The sequence below is a fragment of the Corythoichthys intestinalis genome, chromosome 5, assembly GCF_030265065.1.
Source record: "Corythoichthys intestinalis isolate RoL2023-P3 chromosome 5, ASM3026506v1, whole genome shotgun sequence".
Lineage (NCBI taxonomy): Eukaryota > Metazoa > Chordata > Actinopteri > Syngnathiformes > Syngnathidae > Corythoichthys > Corythoichthys intestinalis.
Window position 1 is genome coordinate 34884850 of NC_080399.1, and position 24523 is coordinate 34909372.

Sequence of the window (24523 nt, forward strand, 5' to 3'; positions counted from 1 at the left end):
CACTGTGAGTTCACATTTATACAAATTAAAGGTTAGTAAATACTAGAGCTGGGAATCTTTGGGCACCTAACGATTCGATTACGATTCAGAGGCTCCGATACGATTATAAAACGATTATTGATGCACCCCACTCCTTTTTTTTTTTTTTTTTTTTTTAAATTTGTTTTGTACATTAGTTCCAAAATTGTTCAAAAATCCTCTCAGGCTAAACCAAACTACTATTTCAGTATCAAGTTAACATATAGCAGTAAACAAATACAGTGGTACCTCTACATACGAAGTTAATCCGTTCCAGGACCTTGTTTGTAAGTCGAAATGGTCGTATGTCGAGCAGGATTTTCCCATAGGAGTACATTATAATTCCATTAATTCGTTCCACAGCCCAAAAACCTTCACTAAATCCTTAAAAAATACTGCTGGTACTATTACAAATGGCAATTACACATAGCAAAACAAATAAATAATAAATCAAAATCGGAATAATAATAATAATAATAATAATCATAATAATAATAATTCCTGTATTAATGTAACGAATCGGGTTCTAATGTGGCGGACGTTTTTTGCTGACCCTGAACGCACCGCGGTGCTGACGTGCCAGAGGCAGACCGGTGAGCTTGAGTTTCACTTTCACTTTGAATGTTTTCTTAACACCGTCAATTGCGGCAGACAGAAGGTGTTTTTGTTTTGAATAAGTTGTGAAATAAATGATAAAAACGTGGCGAAGTTGGCGATTTCTCTGGAGATGTTACCACAATAAGAATTGTCAGTTTAACTTATAAAGACTGGCGAACGATGGTCGGAGGAGGACCGTGGAGATGTATTGTTGAGCCATTTCACGGATGCCCACCCTACGCTCATATTTTTCTGTCATTTGCATCTTCATTTAGAAGGTAAGCGTCAACTTTTTCCTTGTTTCACCACCTGTACCAACCTTTTCTGAAACCAGTGTTGATTTGTCACACAAGAAAATCCGCCGTGCATTCGTCTGCGGTGCTGCCATTGTCGTCGTATTTCGAGCATGTCGTCGGATGTAGAAACAAATGGCGAGTCAAATTTTACGTCGGATGTCGAAAAGTTCGTGTGTCGAAGCGATCGTATGTAGAGGTACCACTGTATACAAAAATAACAGTAAATAAAAAACTCCAGTCCCCATTCTATATCAGCAGCTTTAAACTACTTTCAATTAATTTAATGTTGTGAATCAACCGTTAAAGTTGTTAAAATTGCTCCTGTTATTCCATAATTTCTCTTTTGTCTACTTTCAACATGTAAAAGTTTTAAAACTATTTTAAAGATAGATTCAAGTCAATATTTTACCGATTTAGGAGTATTTTAGATAAAAAGTTAATTAGGTTCGCTTGGAAGGTTCGCAACAACAGCCTTGCAGGGAAGTGTACTGCTTTAAGATGGCGGCCGTTACTAACGCCAGCATCTAGTTTTTTGTAGATGTGCTGGTAACGATACCGAAGCTATAATGCATCTAGTCTTATATAAATGATATCTACCGTAACATAATGTGACTTGTAGCAGCTTTTCGGCAGCAGTCAGGTATGTTGTTGTTTTTTTTTTTATCTCGTGGCATGAGTTGAGCTAGAGCCGTGAGTTGAGCATTGGCGTTACCCGAGGGGCCGGGTAATGAGAAGCATGATGTTTAGCTACTCTCGCTCCGTCCCTAATTGCGTACAAAAGACCGCGCGGCACGCTGAGTGTGTCGTACTTCTGCTTTACTTGGCATATTTCAATAATCGGAATTTGGATGTTTGTGAATCGTTCTCGAATCTTCCACGGCCGAATCGCGAATAATCTAAGAATCGGAAATTTTGCACACCTCTAGTAAATACTGTAATGAACGTTTCCCACCAGCTACGGAAGTTAACTCCAGCATGCTTAGTGTGTCTAGCGGTGGTGCTTTAATGGAAAAATTATACGAGTCATACATACATGCTTTATATGGAAAATAATTCAATTTTTTTGTTCTGAAGGTAATAATGTTGAGCTGTGGCTTTAGGCTCACCCAAAGGACTGTATTTATTTTAATTTCATTTGATTTTTTTTTTTTTTTAAAAACTATTTTAACTTAACATTATACTTGTGTTCCAATTCGCTAAAATGTTTTAAAATATAAAAATCCTGTTCAATGGAAAAAAAGTTTTTTTAACCCAAATATCTCAAAGTGACATTTTAGAGTTGTAATTGCAATACAGTAAAACTGATATTTTGGCTTAAGGTTATCATACCATCAGAATATCATACCGGTACATGCCTAAATGGAATGATTCAAATGTGTTTAGCAGTTGTTTTATTCCGGTTTTCCACGAATATAAAATTTAACATGGCATTTTAGTAGTGCTTGGAACAGAATATGGCATTTACATAAAAAACTCGTCTCCACCTACGGAATTTTAGGGTTACGAGACTACTTCCAGAACCATTTAATTTTGTAAGTAGAGGTACCACTTTATGTGGAAACCAAGTCTTTCCGTTTTTTTCCCCCTTCTTCCTTAATTACCAATAATAGACACTTGCTCTATAAATGGTTAATGAGGTGTGAGGAGTAAATATATAGAACCACATGATTCTGAAAAGCCAGTCAACTTTACCTGCTTTCTTTTTTCCTCAAGCAACTTTTTCTCCTCTAGTTCTCTTCTCTCCTTCTCTCTTGCTGCTCTCTCCAGTTCACGCTGCAGAGCAAGTGCCTTCTCTCTATCAAGTCGTTCCATGGAAAAACACAGCATGAAAATACATATATCACATGAGTTATTACAGATGTGTTATCATTCGCGTGTAATCCTTCATATTTTTTAAAAGGTACAAAATGAATTTAGAGAATAATTTCTACAGATTATAAATGACGATCAATGTACAAAGACTGAAAATTAGGAAGTGTTCATTTGTGAAACCCTGGCTATAATACTTTTTTTTCCCATAGGTTGGTACGAGATATATGACAAGATCTTGTGAAATCAAATAGCGATGACAATTCCCCATATTAAAAAAAAAAAACTACCGTAATTTTCAGACTATAAGCCGCTACTTTTTTCCTTCATTTTGAATCCTGCGGCTTATAGTCCTGTGCGGCTTATTTGTTGATTTATTTGCGTTAATAGGTAGCGCTTTATTTGACAGCGGTGTCATAAGACAGTCATAATTATGACATGACGCTATCCTGGGCATTACTGAATGCTTATGACGGATGTCGTTAAGCGTCATTCAAAATGTCCAGCTCGGATTGCTTACATCCATTCAAAAGTGATATCATTTGCCAGATAGCACTAAATGACATCCGTTATTAGCATTCATTAATGCTCATGACAGTGTCATGTCATAATTATGATTGTCTAATGCAGTACTTCTCAAATAGTGGGGCGATGCCAGGGGTGGCGCATGTGACCTCGGGGAACGTTTTTTTTTTGTTTGTTTGTTTTTTGTTTTTGCCGTACTAGAATAACGTGTACTTGCACATCCACTCAGTGGGTGGCAGTGGCGCTCGCATTTTCAGAGAGTGCGCAGTATTTTTGAAGTAAGCAAGAGCACACGCAGTATTTTTGAACGAAGCAAAAGCACACAGAAGAGAGATATGTAGAGCTGTGCGCCGTTTCCGAAAGCCGTTTTCCGGCCGGACTCATGCAGCGACCCACTGTCTTCTCCGGTTCTCACGTGTCCGCCCGAGAAGTGCCATTTTCGGCTTGGGATTGTCACGGCGACCGCCCTCACCTACGGTTCTCCCTCGGCCGCCGATAATGCGCTTTTTTCGGGCCGTTTGCCTTTTGGCTTTGACTTTTAATGCAGTGGGAGATGAGGAAAGACCACTGTCACAGGGTCCCCTCAAAATTGATAAATCTAAACTCAAGACTTTTAAGACCTTTTTTAATGCCATTTCAACTGAAAATTAATACTTTTCTTGCACCCATTATTTAGATCATATTGAATCATATTAAATAAAGCACTGAACATCAAATTTAACCTCAATTACTAAGTGCGTTTGACAAAAGAATGCACATATATTGAAGATAGAATTAAAACACATTTAAAGTAATATTATAAAGTCCGTCAGAATTTTTTTAAACACACACACGCACACAATAATTATGGACAAAAAGAGGAGGAGGACAGGACTCAGACCAGCCATCTTCTGTAACAGGCTAGCCGCTAGTGCACCTGCCAAGACCCCAGTGAACATGGCTAACTCTTGAGTTAAAACGGCGAAATTCACATTCATTCGAAAGGCAAACCGAAATGTTTAAGTAGGTCCACAGCCGTCCCATAAACTGCAACCTAAAATATCTCGATGTAACTTGAGCCCCTATCACATACTCCAAAACAACTGGAATATCGCGGGACTTAACCGTGCAGCAGTTGTGTTTGAAAACAATTTCCAGTGTCGACTGACATGGGAAGCAGTGTGCGTGAAAGTAGGCGTTTAATTCCCGGGTCACAGCAGATGGCTGAATGAAGACTTAAATATCATAGCAGCGGCCGATGTAACTTCCTCCCTCTTCGCAGTAAGAGGAAAAGCGGTAAACAAACATCGCAATTATAAAATAGCAAGCTGGAAACAGCTAAATTAAACTGAAAGTATGACCAAAATTAGAATGTCAATTATTATGTCGGGCCGGGCCAGGGTTCTTTTTCCCTAACTTTTTGAAATAACTATATATTAACGATGTATGAATGATAAACTAAGGAATACTTGTTATAAAATAAATAATTTGGATAAAAACAAAGAAGGCGCTGTATGGTCATTGCAGAGCGTGCCTATACGTCCTTTTTAATCTTCCCCTCTGCGAGTCCGCAAAACTGCATCTGTTTAATTATATTTAACAAACTTTTCCAGCATTATTTCGTTGTGTAAATAGATTTATAATGATCATAAAAATATGTAGTCTATTTCAACATTAAGAAAATGTGCGTTTTTTTTCTGCCAACTGAGAACTCGTTATAAAAGACAGGCTTTTATGCAGACATCGTCACAAATGTTATCACACAAAACGCGGGCCGGGCTTTAATACCCGCGGACTAGTTTGGGTCGGGCTGGATTTTTTAGGCCCGATTTTACCTCTATCTTTAAGTCTTGATGAGCTTAAATTGGCTGCAGTTACGAAGTCGGGAATGCTCCTTCAGGAAAAAAAACATAATTTGACCAACATTATGTTTAACAAACTTTTCCAGCGAATATTTCATTGTGTAAATGGATTTATAATGATCATAAAACTATGTAGACTATTTAAACTAGTGTTGCACCGATACCATTTTTTGGGCCCGATACCTGGCTGTGCAGTATCGGCCGATACCGATACCATTCCGATACCACTCTGTTGGCAAAAAAAAAACATAATATGTGTGTGTGTGTGTGTGTGTACGTATAAGGGATGCAACATTACAGTTAAGTCACGGTTCGGTACGATTTTCGATACAATTCAATACATTTAATGCTCTGAAACAGAAAATACAACTGTTATTATTATTATTATTATTTTAATTTGCTAACAGGCAAAAATAACAGTGCCATCATATAAACAAGCATTTTAGTGCATAATATTTACGTGCTTACTTCTTACTGATCTGAAGAAATTTTGTATATACTGTAAGTGCTGAGAACAATCTTTACTGTTTGTAAAGTAGGGCACACTGTTGATTGCTGCAGCTCTCTTAGCAGCTATATTTACCATATAAGCAAAACATCCTTTTTGTGGTCCGAGTCCATCTGTAACATGTGCTGAATTAACAGTATTTGCAGCATTATCTATAGTCACTGGTATGGATTGATTTGGCCTGCTTAACTTCCATTCAGTCATGGCGGTTTCTAATTCATCAATGTAGTATATGGACTTAGGCCTGTCGCGATAACAAATTTTAGTGTGCGATAATTATTCTCATAAATTATTGCGATATGCGATATTATTGCACCCCCCCAATATTTTTTTTTAACCAATTTACAATAACACAGTGAGAATACAGTATATATTAATAGATTAAGTACACCAATTTAAATGCGATAAATATTCATTCATTCATTCATTTTCCATGCCGCTTTTTCCTATTTACTCTCAAATTCAAAAATACTCTTAAAGAAATCACAACTAAAACAATAGACCATCCCTCTTAAGTAGAAATCAATAATATTGATACCGCACAGAAACACAGAATAAATAAAATGTGTTAAAAAAAAAAAAAAAAATTGCTAATAACTTAAGCATTTAGGCAAATGAAAACTTTTCCCGTCATAGCTTCTGCAATGGTGTTCCATAGGGATGCAACAATACAGTTAAGTCAAGGTTCGGTATGATTTTTGATACGGGGGACACGATTTTGGATCCGATTCAATACATTTAACGCTCTGTAAAAAAATAACAATTATATTTTTTGTTTCGTTTTTTTTTGTTGTTGTTGTTTTTTTTTGTTTTTTTTTGCTAACGAGCAAAAATTAAATTGCCATCATATAAACATGCATTTTAGTGCGTAATATTTCTGTGCTTACTTCTTACTGATATGAAAAAAATGTATATAAAAGTGCTGAGAACAATCTTTACTGTTTGTAAAGTGAGGCAGGGCACACTGTTGATTGCTACAGCTCTCTTAGCAGCTAGGTTTACTACATGAGCAAGACATCCTATTTGTGGTCCGAATCCATCTGTGTCACGTACTGAATTAACAATATTTGCAACATTATCTATAGTCAATGGTATGGATTGATTTGGCCTTCTTAACTTCCATTCAGTCATGACAGTTTAGAATTCATCGATGTAGTATATGGACTACGTGTCCCATAATCACTCTGGGCTCACGTAGCCAATGGCATGGGACGTAGCACATCTAGTTTGCCATTTCATGATATCTAGTGTGTGGGCGCATTGAAAAAGTTAGCAAGCGCTGCTGAAGTCACCTCTGCTCATTACTACACAAAACCAGCATTTGACAATCGACTTTCATAAACAGGACGCGTTTGAAGCACAGCGCTCTTAATTTCATTCAGCTGTTCGTTGTCAAAGCGATGTTGTTCGTCGCAGCCAAGTCGGTAACAATGTTTTGGCGGACTTTGTTGTAAATATCCGGCGTTGTGCTGAAAAATAGCCGCCCCGCGTGAAATATCACTCCTGACGGGAGCGGCCACACGTCAACAACACCGGCGCGCCGTAGATGGTCCTCAGTCACTCCGGAGCACTGACGTGGCCGGTATACGTTGAACAATAGGATATAATGGGAACGATTGGCTCCGGCGCTAGTTTTTGCCGGACCTGGAACGAAGATGCATTTTGCGCAGTTGGTAACGAGGAATCCGAACTTTTAACAGCACGTCTGCCGCACGCGCGCACGCACGTGCGGCGATAAATCGCAGCGGAAAAATTACCGCCTTCTTTTTTATATATCGCGCGATAAATGGAATTATTGCATATTGCGACAGGCTTATATGGACTAGGCGTCGCTCTGGGCTCACGCAGCTAATGGCATGGGATCTAATCTAGCACATCTAGGTTGCTATTTGATGATATCTAGTGTGTGTGCACGAGAGTTGGCATGGGATCTAACATAGGACATCTAGGTTGCTATCTGATATCTAGTGTGCGCGCTGCGCCGCTTGAGTGTTTTCTAGCCACAGAAGTCACTTCTGCTCATTACTGCACAACACCAGCATAATATGACAATCGACTTTCATAAACAGGACGAGTTTGAAGTACGGCGCTCTTAATTTGCCACTCATTGTTCATCATGAAACTATGAGTTTGCTTAGTCTCTCACGGTCTTAAGCTTTCTGATCCCATCGGCGCTACAACAGCAAGCGTTAGCTTATGCATGCTAATCGTTTGTGAATGCCATGTTAGAAAAGCAGCGTAACATCGCGGATATGCGTTGTAGTGAACATCCTTATTGTTGAAGACGAAGGTGTTGTTTTCGTTTGGTAATTTCGATACAAAGACATACAGATGTCATGCATCGGGATTTGGGAAGTTGGCTCACGTGGGGAGGACAGTTCATTTGGCCTAAAGTGATGCCAGTAGATGGTATCGGCGCCCTAAATGTTGGTACTCGTCGATACCGATACCATCAATTCGGGCCAGATCGGCGCCCCCTGCCGATACTGGTATCGGTGCAACTTTAATTTAAACATTAAGAAAATGTGTGTTTTTTTTCCTGCCAACTGAAAATTCGTTACAAAAGAGTTACGACATCGGGAACGCTCCCTCTGGAACAAAACGCAATATGACCAACATTGTGACAGCCAATGCCGACCAAAAATGACGTAATATCCGAAACAGATCACCAATGGACTTATTTGAAGTATATGAATGGTGGTGTGTTTTGGTGTTCAGAATCCACAATACCTCTGCCTGCAGGGTTTTCGTTCCACCGACAAACAAACACATTCCCGATGCAGAGGTGGATGGATTCTCCGTTTTGCCGGTTGTGGTGGTTTGGCACGCACGAGTTGCATTTCGATTTGTAGTGCAGTGCATCGTAAAAAATTCTATGCCTCATCTTCGTTATGGATTTAAAACTTCGTCATGGATATAATTTAGGTTGCACTGAGATGTTCTTGAAAATTAAGACCAAGGTTAAAAAATTCCAGACTTACAAAAGCTAATTTAATACTTTTAATACCTTTAATAATAGAAAACTAAATTCAATGCTTTTTTAATACTTTTAATAACCCGCGGGTACCATGGTAAATATTGTCAGTTTATGGTAATGTTTTGAACTACCAATGTGCTATGCTTGTGCTGTGTTTCACCAGTAAGTAAAATGACATTTCTGTATCTGTACACGAGCTCTGTTTTCTTGTATTCTTCTATTTATTGGTGCTAAAATTAGGGTGCGCGTTATAAACGGGTACAATAATTTCCCCTAGATTTTACAAGTAAATTTGGGGTGTGCATTATACACGGGTGTGCCTTATATTCGGGAAATTACGGTAGCATTCAGGTGTAAAATGCGCACCACACAAAACCGTGCCGGAGGCTGGGTCTGCAAAATTAGCCCTCTTAGCACGGACGAACTTTACTCATTGTCTGCGTAGTCCAGCTCTTTTTCTCGCGTTCGGGAACTCGTGGGTACTACATTGCGACAAATGGCTATTTGTACACCACATAGCATGACAGGTTTGAACCATTTTAGCGATTTTTTGATAAAACACGAACGCAATTCTGTCGTCGATAAACAACGATGGCACCTGCCTCGACCTTTTGTTTCCTTTCTATGACATCAAAGCCCTATTCAGTTGTTTCCGGAATACTTTCGGAAATGTTCGTAATTTTGGATCTATTTTCAATAATTGCTCATGAATGTGATTTTTTTTTTTTTTTTTGTTAACTTTATTAAAATTTGTTATCTTGCCACATAACAGTTCTATTGATATCTCACAGCCCCTCAGTATTTTAATACCCTTTAAAAAAACAAGCAGTTACTCAAAATGTTACTCATTACTTGAGTATTCTTTTCACTGAATACTTCTTTACTTGTACTTGAGTACATTTTTGGATCACTACTTTTACTTGAGTAACATTTTGAAGTAACGTTACACTTACTTGAGTAAAAATTTTGGCTACTCTACCCACCTGTGGTCTGGAAATGTTCTCGCAACACATACAATGTAATTTTTTTTTTTTTTTTTTTAAATGAAGAAAGACTACCTTTCAGCAGCCGCTAGGCGTTCTCTTTCAAGCTCCCGCTCACGCTCCCTCTTTAGCTCTAAAGCTTTCCGAGCTTCAGCCAGCTTCTTTGCTTTTAATTCCTCCTCCTTGGCCTTCTTAGCCAGCAACTCTTGCTGGCGCTTCTCCTCCTCCTGAAGTTAAATGATAAAGAAAAAAGAAAAAAAAATCAGAAATTAAAGTTCAGCATAAAATACAAACATCATTCCTAATATTGTTAGAGGTAAAATATGTTGGGGGTGGTTATATTATACGCTAAACTCAATTTCATTTGGACACGACAGCATGTTCACAAGAGAAATGGAAAACGAACTCTCACCTCTAGTTGAAGCTTCTTCCTTTTAGTTTCTTCTTCCAACTTTCGTTTCTGCTCAAGATCGTCCTGACGTTTAATGGCCAGTCGTTTTTTGGCCAGCTCTGCCGCCTGGCGCTAAATTCACAGACCAACAAAACGGTATTTTTTTAACAATCTTAACATGACACAACCGGTCCAAGTAACTAATCAGTGTCATTCAAATAATCTGCATACCTTATCATTTTTTTCATCAATATGAGCCATTTTTTGCTCTATTTTTTTCTTCTTTTCTTCTTCTCTCAGTTCTTCTTTCACTTTAGCCTCTAAAACTTTTCGTAGCCTCTCATCCCTCTTCCTTAGAACAAAAATAAGCATTAAATATCCAATGAAAGGCACATAATTTTAAACAACCAGACCTTTTGTATTCCTCTTGCTTCTTTTTCTTCTCCTCCTCCAGTTTCCTCATTCTCTCCTCTTCCTGTTCCTGCTTCTTTTTAAGTGCTTCCAGCTTTTGGCGCTCTTTTGCCTGTAGCAATAGTGCAATGAGAAAAAGTAAGTGTCTCAAATTAAAATAAAAACAAAAAAAAAAAAACACAAAAAAAACCACGCAAGTACACGTACAACGCCGACTTATGGCAACGTAATAGGTATAATGTGTGAAAGAAATACTCATTTGTAGTGTTGATGTCACGAACAACTGACTTTTGGGTAGGAAAACAATTTGCCTTTGCTCAAAACATCAACACAACATTATTGTAAATATATTCTATTTATTCCCAGTTAAAAATTAAACCCAGAGAAGGGGAGCTCAATTTTCTTCTCCTAATTTCCAGTCGGGAGCCATTATTGTGGCCACAAATTAGCAATTTTTTTGCAAACATAAAATATAGTATATTGCGGCCCCCATTGACCAAGTTTTTGTCATATTTGCAATATTGCCTTCAGAATTTTGTAACACAGTTCCTGTATCCAGCAATTACTGAAGAAATCATATTAGCATTTTGTATCAATTGATAAAACAAAAATAAAACTAAGGAGTGCTAAAGCCAAGTATTTACAAATGCTCATTATTCAAGCCAGACACAATGTTGTGAACAAAGGCAAAATAAAGATCAAATAAACAACCAAAAAAAACAACAACTGATGAGTACTGTAAAGTAGAGCAGGGCGGTAAACCGAAAATTTACCGTTACCGAAATTCTTCACGATGACCGACCTAATTTTGACCATGTCGGTAAATTCGGTAATTTGATAAAACAAGAAAATATAGTCTTTTCATCCCGCTTTGACTCTGTTGTTCGGCTATGTTCATTCCCCTTTAAGAAAGTAGACAGTGTGCTTACGTATGGAGTCACGTGGTTTTCAGGAATCCAAACAAACAGAAGCCCGGTAGGCTAATGCTAGCGGCTAACGCTACAAGTAAACGGGATGGAGTCGGGCTTAAGTTAGCTTCGCCAAAGTTTCACCCGACATTAAGTAAACTCTTGGCGGGTTCCAGACGGGCTTTCACCCGCTGTCCTCCCTGGTTCTCACGACTTCAGGAGAGGATGCTTTCAGTGCTTTCTTCTGGTAGCCAAGCCACAGGCTAACGCTAGCGGCTAACAGCAGCTACAAATGAACGTGATAGAGTTGGATAGCGGCTCTAACCTTGTCGAAACGGCTGAAATTAATCAGTGGACTGGGCACAGACTTCATGTAGCAATTATTATGTCGCGTTATTTGGTGTGTGATTTCTCCGAAAGCTTTCATGATGGTAAAGCACTCAGCATAAAGTATAATTTATTAAGTATAATTGTATTCCATGCATTGATTCAAATTTTCAAATTATATAACAGTCCGCCTGGGCGAATTTATCGTCATTTATCGTTATCGAGGTAAATCTGCTCAATTTATCGTCATACGTACTTAAGGCCATATCGCCCAGCCCTACTGTAAAGCTAATCATATTTTGGGAGCGCAAGCACATTTGTGCGCCTTAACTAACATGGCCTGAGATATGGCAGATGGATCGAAAATATCGAAAATATATGTTGAACTGTGCTGTACATTACACTTGTATCTGAGCCTGTCACCGATATAGGACTGGGCCCATCTTTAGACACAGACACTACCAGATTTCAGTTTAAATACAAATAGAAGATTTCAAATTTGTTAGAAGTAGGGATGTCCTGATCTGATCACGTGATTGCCAATTCGGCCGATCGCTCCATTTTTCAGAGGATCGGCTTTTTAATTTAAAAAATATATTTATGTTTTTCTGCTTCATGCTTGTACAGCGTCACACCCTCCCTCCAGCTAAGCAGTGCAGCCATACTGTGCAGTGCAGCTTCTGTTTGGTACTTAAAAGTTAACGATGATTGACAGGTTTGTAGCTTTGATCTGGCCAGAGAAGCTTGGGAACTATACAATGAATAGAGCCGGGCGGTACACCGAAAATTTAACGTTACCGAAATTCTTAACGATGACTGACGTAATTTTGACCATGTCGGTAAATTCGGTAATTTAATAAAACAAGAAAATATAGTCTTTTCATCCCGCTTTGACTCCGTTGTTTGGCTATGTTCATTCCCCTTTAAGAAAGGAGTCAGTGTGCTTTGGTATGAAGTCACGCGGTTGTCAGGAACTCAAACAAATAGAAGCTCGGTAGGCTAACGCTAGCAGTTAACGCTACAAGCAAACGTGATGGAGTCGGGCTTAAAGGAGCTTCGCCAAGCTTTCACCCGACATTAAGTAGACTCTTTGCGGCCTCCAGACGGGCTTTCACCCGCTTTCCTCCCTGGTTCTCACGATTTCAGGAGCGTGTCTTTTCAGTGCTTTCTACTGGTAGCCAGGCCACAGGTTAACGGTAGCGGGTAACAGCGGCTACAAATTAATGTGATGGAGTCGGAAATCAGCTGTAACCTTGTCGAAATGGTTGAACTTAATGAGTGGATTGTGCATGGACAGCATCTAGCAATCAGTATGTTCTGTTATTTTGTGTATCTGTGTGTGTGTGTTTGTGTGAGAGATTCTTTTGATATCTTTCATAATTTTAAAGTAAAGCATTCAGCATAAATTATAATCCAACAGTGACCATTTATTGGCCACAGCTATTTTTCTGTATGTGCTTGCTTTATTCTGTCCATTACTGCCATCATAAAATCTTAAATATTTCATTGGCATTAGCGCAATATAGCTTTAATGTGTGTGCGTGCATGTATTTAAAAAATGCTTTGGTAAAAAAAAAAAAAAAAAAAACTGAAACCTTGAAGTAAACACTTGTGTTGAGTAATTATGTCACAGCAGCCATTAACAGTAAGTTGTTTGAAGTGTACTATTCAAGCTCTAAGGCATTTGTGTTACAATGACATGTTTGCACAGTCGTTGTTTTGATTTTTATCATGTAAATTGTTCAAATCATACACGACGTTATAAATGTTAACACTTGAATTCTTATTGTTTGCAAGAATTCTTTATACTTAATGTTGAGACTGCGTGTACAATTGTTACATATGTTCAATTGAAAGCTGGTAAATAAATCAACGAGAAACAGTTCTTTGTATTTCATGCATTGATTCAGGCTTTCAATTATACAACAGTCTGCTTGGGCAAATCTGCTCAATTTACCGTGATACGTACTTAAGGTCATATTGTCCAGCCCTACAATCAAAGGCACAAATGTGTCAATCATCATTAAACTTTCAGCTGTGTGCTGTGGCATCTCATAGTGTAAGTGAGAGGCTGTTTTCAGAAGCATGAGCGTCTGAGCGTGAGTGGACTCAATTAAAGCATTTAATAGAGAAGCCTTTCCCCCCTTTATTCTACTTAAAAAAAATACACGTTAGGAAGGCACAGTGGGACATGTTTGGAACTTTTGTTAAAAAAAACAACAACTTTTTATTTTTGTATCTGGTAGGTACGCAGAATAGGCAGATTCTCAAAATTAGGTGACTGACTCGGGTGCAAAAATAGGCGATCAAGACATCCCTAGTTAGAAGATGTGGGAATGGAGGGTTTGTTAAGTGGTAAATGAGACATTTTCACCATATGACCACCAACACACAGTGCTCTTGCACTTACCACTGTAGTCATGTTCATCTGAGGAGATTGGGGGTGGGGGAATAAACACAAAAACATTGATGCATTGATTCATTGTCCAACTAAATTATTTTGCTCACAAATGTTTGTCTTTGATATCAACACATTAACTAAATAGAAACTAAGGTTAAAATATATTCAAACATTGCCTGAACGGTGAATAAAGCAGGGGTGCGCCCAAGTTCGGTCCTCGAGAGCCCCTATCCAGCTTGTTTTCCATGTCTCCCTCCTCCAACCCACCTGAATCAAATAATCAGGATTGTTATCAGGCTCCAGCAGAGCTTCCCGATGAGCTCATCATTTGATTCAGGTGTGTTAGCGGAGGGAGACATGGGAAAAAAGACTGGATAGGGGCTCTTGAGGACCGGACTTGGGCACCACTGGAATAAAGGATTTATGACACTGACAGTTTGACCTGGAACAGAATTCCAGAAAAAAGTGCTTTAAAGTTTGAACAAATTTGTGTAAGATACACTGTGTACACAAGAGTATGACCATTACCAAAAGGCTGTTTACTGTTCTTGTATTTTAAAGGCGGCATTGTGCAATAATGATACTGACCTTTGAATCAACCTTCAGAGGAGTGGTGTGCTTAATGAAGGACTTGATTACAGAAGTACGGTTGAAGGAATTTGGAGTCATCATCAGAATCTGATTCTTCTGCACAGTGTGAAGAAATGATCTCATATTCGGTTTGACTACCTGCAAGAAGGGGAAAATAAAATTTAGCGCACGACTTTTTTTCCTCATTGGGTCCTTCAGAGGACGCTTAATACTCATTTGTATGACTTATTTTTAGGCCTCTTACATTCTGACTTTTCTTGGGAGGAGAGAACCTCTTTGGGCTTTCTGCTGTAGTATAGGGTGCTTTGCGCTTGTTGCTCTTAGAGGACCTATAGAAATATAGAGGAAATCCTTTCAAAAACCAAATACAGTTTGAGTGAAGTTAAGCATTTCTTGAAACCACAATAACTATCAATCATTAACCAAAAACCTGTGGTAGTTACTTTTTACAGGCACATAAAATGAAGACTGTTGTTTGATAAAAGGCACTGACATATGCTGGATTTAAAATTGTATGGCTATTATGATATGACTTATGGCACCTAAAATGGAAAAAAAAACCTTCAAATTGAACTCAGAACCTACAGGCAACAATAAACCCGCAAGTAATTAACGTAATTAATCAGCCCTCCAAAACCCCCCCGCACCTCAGGGTTTCCCCCTACATAGAAACGATTGTGGCGCACTGCCACACCAAAATAAAAGCCGCCACGCATTGTAAATGAGATTTGTTTTTAATAAGATTTAAGATTACATTCTAAATTGGTATGATTTAAAATAACATCTAAAAGAATATATACATACAGCTCATTATTTGCACACTATTTGCCATAAGTCACCTGAAATAGCACGTCAAATACAAATGGTTCCTTTACATGCCTTATTTTGTAAATCACATCGGTTCTCCTGTTGTTAACTTGCGCCCGAGTTTGTCGGCGCAGAATTGGAAATGGTGATAAAAATCCGCAGAAAGGCATTTCAACTTAATGAATGTAATTGTGGTTTAAGCCAAGTCAAACGAACTTAATATGGACATCAACGTAACGTTTAAGTTCTTTATGGCATGTCTTTGACCTGAATCGTCGCATCCTAGCATTGCATTTTTTCGTTGCTGACGTCACTCGTTTTTATTTCAGACGAGTAATTTGAAGTATTTTGGAAAGAGAAAATTTCCTGAAGAGGAGGGTCAGGTAACAAAAAGACTTTGTTGTAGTGATGTACTGTCACATTCTGAAATATTTAATTAGCATGCTAATTAAATACTTATGAACGTGAGGCTCATGCTCCCAGATTCCAAATGTATTTAGCTCTAACGTTCCAAGGAGTAGAAATAAACAAATGGTTATGGCAAGTGTTGTATTTTAATGTTGAGATAAAATTTTCAAAAACTGAATGAGGCAAGATCCCAGCTAGAGATGCAGATCAGGAAGGCGCACAAAGTCCTGGGAAAGAGAACTAAGGCAACAGGGAATCTGGCTGGGACGCAACATGGACAGAAATATCAAAGTTCAAGCCCTGCTGTACCACACAAATCAAGGTGAGTATTAAGAATTGTGCAACTATTATTTTTTATTCATCATATTTAAGCTAAGGTGATGAAAAAAGGTTCATTGTTAAAAAATTGGCATATTCCTTGTCCAAAAATTACCAAACAGAGGGCGAAATAAGTATTTTTCATCTCATTGAAACAAATCATTATTATTATTTTTTTAAATATCAGTTTGCACTAGGGAGTAACTCTAAAACAATCAGACAAGTAACTCCCACAAAGACACTTCAGTTTTAACCTAATGTAATCTTTCAAAACATGGGACTGAAACAGTCTAGTCCTGACGGCTAATCCATCTAATGTGTTTCAGAATATGAACCAGGTCAGCATGATGTCAAAGATGGCATCACTGACTGAGATTGGGGAGGGTTGTACCCTTGCTTGAGCCAACGGTCGGCCATTGCGTTGACAGTGCCCATCTCAACTGTGAGAGATTTCTCTGCACGGAACAGAGTTAAGACATTTTGGTCAACTCTACAATGTACAGAACTGTACAATGTCAGTTATAGATGCTTGTAGGTCTTCAATTTCTAGATTAAAAAAAAAAAAAAAAAATATTCTTGTGTAGGTGAAGACAGACCTGAGGAACCGGCTGCTGGGGGACTGGGACCATACCTCACATCGACTCTAAATGTGACCACCGATTGCGGATTTCCCTTATGAGAGAGCCCTCAAATTGTTTTTCAAAAATTCCAGTGAATATAATAAATGTTGTTTAAATAAAATTCTTATTTGTCATGATATGAAACAATTTCACTACGGCACGCTGTCGGACTCTGATGCAGCCCACCACCAACAGCTTTATAAAAAAAAAAAAAAAAAAAAAAAAAAAATCCTAGAGAAAACCCTGCAACCTCAAAACAAAACAAAAAAACATTCAGCTCCGAGGATCTATACATATACCAAATTTCATTCTGATATGCCCTCAGACAACAAAGAAGTGGCAATTTTAGCTAGTGTCCTCCTAAGGAAGAATAAGAAGAACAGAAAAATTAGTGAGATTTTCCAGGCGGTCTAAAAAGAATGGAACTACACACCCTGAGATCAGAACCAGGCCTCCCCATTGGGTAGCATGTGCATTCAAAATGTTTTTTGTATCACTATTCCCTCTATTCTTTCCTGTTCCCTCAATGTTCTTTTCTATCTGGCTATATTCTCTGAATAACCAATATGAAATAATCACAGTGGGAGTACACCAAACTCTCACGTGGCACATTAAAAAGGTTTCAGCCTAGAAAGACACTCAGATTTCACATTCTTTGTGTCTAAGCAGGTGAATAGGACAGGTTAAAAAATCTTTAAAAAGGTCAGTGGGTCTTTCCATGACAATTGAGAACTGACGCAATGTGTCTTTCTGAATAAATCCAAACATCCTGCCACACTTAGGCTAGGTTCATACTGCAAGTCTTAATGCACGAATCCGATTTTTTCATGTTTTTCCGACTCGAGTGAGGCATTAACTTGACGTCTTAACGGGAAGTCACATAAAAGTGGACCTTTTCAAATCCGATCTGGGTCACTTTTGTATAGGGCTGTCCCAAACGACTAATTTTCTCCCGATTAGTCAGCCGACTATTTTTACGATTAGTCGACTAATCTAATAATTAAAAAAATATTTTTCGTTTTTGTTTACTAATTTAGCAATGAAATTTTTGTTGACGCTTATCAATTTACAAAAAACATATTGGAACACTTAAATTATTTACTAAAGTACAAATAAACACGTAAATAACAATAATAAACCACAAATAAACAATGACTTCAAATGCTGATAGAATTAACTAGTGTAGCATCCCGATTGAAAAGATGGTCTCTTAAACTGATGGTTTACAACTTTTATTCCATCCTTGATGTAATCACACTGTAAGAGCTACGGTGCACACAAATAAAACAACACAATTAGAAATTAACGAAAACTTTTCACCTTTTTCCTTTTAAACCTTATTTATATATCAATGAATGAGAGGAGTCTGGCTGCAGCCCGCCTCTCTCAGTACCCTGCGCCGCTCTTCTCAGTACCCATCCCGCAGACAGGAAATGACGCAACACCGCAGCTCTCAGTCCCCTCAGACCGGAAATGTCGTCAACCCTTGCGACGAAAACAAGTTACGTTATTTCACCTCTCGCGAAAAAAAACACGGTAAGTGGCCGCACTGAAAAAAAGTTTTTAAAAGCGTATGCATGTTTAAAAATGTTAAATAGTTAAACAACACTTGCGGTGAAAATATGAAGTGTTTATTCTGAGTTGAAAAGACCGTACTTATATCTAGTATTCTTAATGTAATTTAAATAATGTCTTCCTTTACTAACTGCATGTGACTTTGTTCTACTTATATTGTTTAATACGTACTGATGAATTCAGCAGCAAATTGGCTAATGCTGCTAATGCTTTTTACATTTTTTTTTCACAATGAACAGTCTTCTTTGTGTAGTTTTCATTATATTGCACTCTTATTTTTCATTATGTACATGCCTGCAATTCGCAGCTCGCTGTTTTTGTTGTTGTATGGTATTGTTGTTTTGCCTTCATTTGTTTTGTCTGGTCCTTTGTAGTTTGAATGTTGTCACATGATCCAAATAGGACAAGGTTGTAATTTTTTCTTGATATTGTTACTCTGCTTAGCTATATATTTTTTCATTATTTTGTTTTTTTTTTTACTAGCTGCAAGATCACCACCCCATTGGGAAGAAACTAAATCACGACCCCCAAATGGTAGTCTTCCCATGCAGATACAGGGATGTCACACAGATCCAAATGGAAGTAAGTAGCATAAATAGTATTGTACGTTAGATTTTGGACTGTGCTGAACACTTTTTTTTTATAGACATCGAACAAACCCATAAATAAATAAATAAAACCCACTGTGCAGACAGGACCAATGGTGACAATATAAGACCATGCCGAGCTTCATGGACGGTTCAAACTCATCCTGCCCAGGAACGGCTGGTATGTTTTTATGTCTGAGACAAATGTTGTGCTCAGTGGAAATCTGGATAGGCTTATTATTCCTTATATTAGTTAACAATTGGACATAATTGATTATTTACTCTTTGTTTATTTAACCAATCAACATTCTCATTAGCTTATGCAAATCTTGAATATAAAGAGGCCAGAAATGGTGTTGATTGTCTAAAAAAAGAAAGTTTGATTGACACGTGCTGACTTTTGGAACGTTGGCCTGAACAATGAAATGGAATCAACTGTGAATTTTGAGGATTTAGTTTCTCTAAAGAACATAATGTCAATTGTACAAATAAGTAAAATGTAACTTTTTGTGTTTGTTTTTTTGCAGATATGAAATGCATATTTATAACTTGTCTAACAAGTAGCTCATTCAAAGGTATAAAAAAGTATTTTTTGGCCTGTGTAGGGTATTATTTTAACTATGTAGCCTACAGAATGCTTGTATGGGCTCATGTAGGTGTCTGCGTACGTTTGTATTTATATAACATATGTCCGTGTGTATAGATTATGTATTTTTCAGGGAAGGACCATATTTGTGGCTGACCCCTATGTTGTTGCAACATGGTGAAAGCCTACAGGATGTGACCCACACATGAATTTGCCTGTAAGGCTGATTAGTAACAACTACAACTTGGAGCATTGGTTCATTTTCAAAGAACAGTCAAATTAAATGATCCAAATTCCAATTATTTGTGGGAAGAAAAACAGATCCAATCTTGAGATCAGAGAACTATTGTTATCTCTAATGAAATTCAGTAACCATTCATATTGGCATGGCGTTTCCATGATGATCCAGAATAGCCTTGTTTGGTTTTGAAGGTATGTTCCAGTCGATCCTTTTATGTTGCCCCTTCAATTAAAGCAGAATTGCACTCCAGATGATTCATCCAATCATTTGAAGCAAAATTCTAAAATGCCACTCTAAAATTGCGAATGTTTTGTTTCAAGGGCGTTGGCCCGGTCTCAACATTGGTAGGGACGAATATAATGCAAATAAGGTTGCTCAAAAGTTGGTGGGGACAACTTTAGCATCCTGAAAAGTTGGTCATGTTATGTCCCTACCGTCCCTATGCAAACCTACGCCCTTGTTTTGTTTGCATGAATCATTTAAACCTGACTGGTTGGTGTTCTTATGCATGGAAACACGTTTGTAATTGTTTAACTACTGTATTTAATATAAACCTATATTTTCAATTGCAGAAAACGTTGACAGTCAATCAACAGGGGGACATGGAAAGAGAGGATTGGAAGTGAAATAGAGGTATTTGTAAAAGTGTGTATATTCATTGATTCAAAACTTGAAGGAAGTGACTGTTAAATTCTTACGTTAGGGTTTTTCGGGACAGCCATAGGGGAAGGACTGTGGCATCTTCATGTTGATGGTAGGTGAGTTTAACTGTCCAATTTTGTCCTCTGTTATATTTGTATTCATTTATCCATTTGTAGTATGCTCTTTGCACTGTTCTGGATGCTCTCTTTGAGTTTAACCATTGTAAAATGAAGTTCACCGAATCATTCAAATTGGGCTACAAAATATCCTTGTCGTTATTCTTTATTTACACTTGTTTTTAATTTTTGTTAGACTGATATGCCAACTCTGAGGAAGTGGTGGTGTATATTGCTAGCGGACAATTTCAAACTTGGGTGCATGGTAAGTCTTTGAAACTGTTGATATGGCATTCATAGGAAAGTAGGTGCACAGCACCTTAATTCTTTGGTGGAAAATGTGGAATACTTATTTTTGTGTTTTTTCAACTTAGGTGAGCCACAGGAAAGCGTTTGCCCATTGGACAGACAAGGCAAAAGCATTACTGCAGGGTGAAGTGCCACCAGTCTATCAGCTACAGAAGTGAAATTTGAATATAATTGCTGAGGTCAGCTTTTAAAGACTTTTTAGTGTCCATTACTCTGACGCACTTTTGAACATGTCCCCCTTTATTCACTGATTTATTTTTAGGAAGAGGTGCAACCACAGCTCCTTCAAGTTAGTGGTGGCCCACTCCAAAAAGATACGGCGGGAAAAAATGGTAAGATTATTTATATACCTAGTTTATTGCAATGCCTGAAAAGAAAAATCAAGTATCAATCATTTTTATTTTACTTATGTAATATTCAAATAGCTCTTTTCTTTCTCTTTTCCAATGAACAGTTTTGGTAAAAGGATTGTGCCAGACAGCACAAAAGCCTCGGACAGGGCTGGGGGGGGGGGGGGGGGGGGGGGGGTCAATGCAGTAGGAGTTCCCAAGCATCCTGCAGATGGAAGAGGATGAGCACGAACTACAATGTCTTGGAGCCATTCAAGTTCTGTTTCAACCATCTGGAAGATGGATTTACCTTTTTTGAGGAGATTGTTGATCAAAGAAAATATCTGGTATTCTCTCAATAATAATAAAAAAATAATAAAACTAAAAAAATAAAGTTTACCACATTAGAACTGGTTGTATTGAGTTCATTTTTCTACACTTATAAATTTTTTTTTTTTTTTTCTTTTATCCCAGATGTTAGTTGTAGGTAGTTTTAATTACCTGTGATAAAGGTGGGAGTGCTTGCCGAAAAATGTCAGGTAATTAAAACAACCTACAACTATTGTCTGGGATAAAAGAAAAAAACAACTAACACATGACAACTATTTTGTCATTTCTGTTTGAAATAAAGGTGCCTTTCCTGGAGCAGAAAGTTTAATATAGTTTCTGAATTAGTTAATTAGGATCTTCACCCACATGAATGAATTTAAGTAGCAAAATGAAAGACAAAATTGGTTTGGTTGCAACATTGAGAGAATATTACGTTTTTGATACATTAAATTGTAATGAAGCTATATTAATGTGTCCGTTCATAAAAATGTAAGGATGACAGCAATTTCTAATAATTCTCAATTGGAGTATATTTTACAATTGACAAACTAAAGTACACACTGTGATAGGTTACATGCGATCTTTCAGTCACCAATTAAACCTTTATTGCAGTAGTGTGTATTTTAATTTTGATGTACTGTAACCGTGTTTTTCATTTTGGTAAAATCAGCAGGCTTTAACAAACTGACCGCGCTTAAAGAGTTAATCTCCCGATTTCACCAAATCAATTTAAGGAGCATGGAAATAATTATTTAAATAATAATGAGTGATGCTGAAACCGAAAATAAAAGACGTGCGAAAAGAAAAGTAAACTAGTATTTACGTTCGAATGGACGCTAACTATTACGATAAAACCGGAAGCTCGGAGGTCGAGCGCTGTTTCATGTTGTCATTTCCGGTCTGAGAGCTGCGATATTGCGTCACTTCCTGTCTGCGGGATGGGTACTGAGACGAGCGGCGCAGGGTACTGAGAGAGGCGGGCTGCAGCCAGACTCTCTTGCAATGAATTGCCTATATGAATTGCCTTTACCTTAATTTATTACCTTATCATTGACAATCTCTTCCTTGAGTGCTATCACTGTATATACTGTATATATTTATGACCTTTTATCGTTATATAATTTTCTATACCAGAAAATAAACCATAACATGAAATAAACCTTTCGGTTAGCAATACTAATAATAGCACTTATAGGCCCATTGTCAATGAAACATTATTATTTAGTAAAGCGACAGCACCCTCTGGTGTACAAAAAATGAAAAAAAAATAAAAAATAATTTTTTTTACAAACGGTGACGGCGCTTGAGGTGTTTATTCACGGCCAACGTGCAGCCAAGCTTGGCAGTGAAGAGACAGGACACAAGAGTGTACCCCCCTTTATTTCTTTGAAATAAGTCAATGTTTTGGACACTCTGGTGCGCTTTTTCGGCTTTGTGCCGCTTTCCCCGCTTGCATACAGAGCATCCGACATTCTGAACTTTCCGCGCATATATTTTTAAAACCCTTCATTAACCGTCGACGGGATGTTGTGCTCGTCGACTAGTCGGGACAGCTCTACTTTTGTATGTGGTTAAAATCTGATCAAGGCCACATTTTTCCCCAGAGTGAAGCTGCGGTCTGAACTGTCAATTTCCCCAAATCGGAATTCACGAAACAATACGTCACCAAAGTGCAGGAGAGACTGGGCGCTATGGTAGCGGTGCAGCTGTGAATTAGCGCCTAGCTTAAACGTGGCTTTTGGGAATGGGGCGGGCTTGACAGCTGTCATAAAAAAATAAAATGGGTTGAGGGTAAGCCTGAGAATGCTCTGTTTTCCCTCAGCTCCAAATGAGCAATATTTCAAGACTGCTTACACCGCCGAGGGTCGGGGCAAACTGTCCGTATGTGTGTGTGTGTGTGTGTCATGCACGGACAGTGCGTGCATGCTACCAATCTAAAAAACACTTTGAATAGAAGACTAAACACGGATTATTTATGTCTGTTATTTGTGTCCTCTTTTTTGGAAATCAAAATATGATCACCCCCTTGAATAATGTTGAGCCAGTATATTGTGGTAATTTGCTTTGATGCTCCTGCGCATGCGGATCAGTTTGCTCAGCGCATCTCGGACTGCAAATTAGTGAGCATGCGTGATACTTGAATGGGCTCAATGGACGAAGGCAGTCTGAACGGGCACGCCAAAAATACATTTGACAAAAAAAATCTGTATAGTGCATTCAGGACCTACGGTGTGAACCTAGCCTTAGTCACTGGAACACTGTACCAAAAAAAAAAAAATAATAATTTGAAAATTTAATGTGTGGAACTCACCTCCGTTTAGCCTGTGGCGTCTGTTGTGTGCTAGTGACAACTGAAAAAAAGGCAAAAAAACAACAACAAAAAAAGATTAACAAGAACTACAAAGGGCCAACTAGGGTGCGCTTTCACACTTGCACAGTTTAGTCCTTTTCAAACGGACCAGAGTTCTTTTTCTCAGATAGGCCACTTCGTTTTGTAATTGTAAATGGTCATCGCTTCGCTTGTGAATGCAAGCGGAGCAGGTGTGCCTATAAGAAAGGCTGAGACAGGCGGAGCCTCTCTGGACGGCCATTTCGTGAGTCGCGCTCTCCTGAAAGTGGCGACAATTTGACAGTCCAAAATGTCACAAAACTGAAAGCGATGGCGTACCGCACGCATGCTATTTTTAGACCGTGACGTCGCATCGTAAAGCGGAAGTAAAGCCGAAGTGGGACATTATAGACCCGCCCTCGCATAGAAACAACGTAATTTGTGCTACTTTTCGCCAGTAATCTTTCAAAAACGAACATGCCGATCACGCATTGCTTTTTTGGAGCTTGTAGAAACGACTCTAGACATTACAACACATGAAGGATGTTTTCTTCATACGTTTCCGGAAACCAAAAACTTGGGAGGAAAAAATGTGAAGACCGAATCAACTTGCGCGGACTTTAACACCAGCTCGGTGAATCCATTCACATTTCATATGCAGTAAACATTTTGTTGGGTTGGCATGGTCTTTCAGAGGACAAAGAGGTAAGCCATTTTTATATTTTTAACTTATTTTTTTAGCA

At 38.2% G+C, this 24523-nt stretch overlaps 1 protein-coding gene and 1 long non-coding RNA gene across 12 annotated transcripts in view; one reads left to right on the top strand and one right to left on the bottom strand.

The window, feature by feature from the left end:
- Positions 1–24523, bottom strand: part of incenp (inner centromere protein) — a 34237-nt gene that overhangs the window by 2172 nt on the left and 7542 nt on the right. For 2 of the 3 annotated variants that reach the window (XM_057837039.1, XM_057837038.1), the window contains exons 8-16: positions 23763–23802; positions 14828–14912; positions 14581–14721; positions 14002–14019; positions 10359–10468; positions 10177–10297; positions 9967–10077; positions 9630–9781; positions 2604–2706 (exon numbers count right to left, since the gene is read on the bottom strand). In XM_057837039.1, coding sequence (XP_057693022.1) covers positions 2604–2706; positions 9630–9781; positions 9967–10077; positions 10177–10297; positions 10359–10468; positions 14002–14019; positions 14581–14721; positions 14828–14912; positions 23763–23802 — 881 coding nt within the window. The remainder of the gene's footprint in view (positions 1–2603; positions 2707–9629; positions 9782–9966; positions 10078–10176; positions 10298–10358; positions 10469–14001; positions 14020–14580; positions 14722–14827; positions 14913–23762; positions 23803–24523) is intronic. The other variant, XM_057837040.1, reaches the window with a different exon arrangement.
- Positions 18099–21301, top strand: LOC130916367 (uncharacterized). 9 transcript variants are annotated; one of them, XR_009063249.1, is made up of 10 exons: positions 18099–18272; positions 18686–18719; positions 18795–18893; positions 19003–19079; positions 20298–20358; positions 20429–20479; positions 20680–20748; positions 20858–20971; positions 21055–21124; positions 21247–21301. It is a non-coding gene; the product is annotated as an uncharacterized LOC130916367 (long non-coding RNA). The 9 variants fall into 9 exon arrangements; XR_009063251.1 differs by lacking the exon at positions 18686–18719 and having other exon boundaries at positions 18100–18272; XR_009063248.1 differs by lacking the exon at positions 18099–18272 and having other exon boundaries at positions 18281–18719.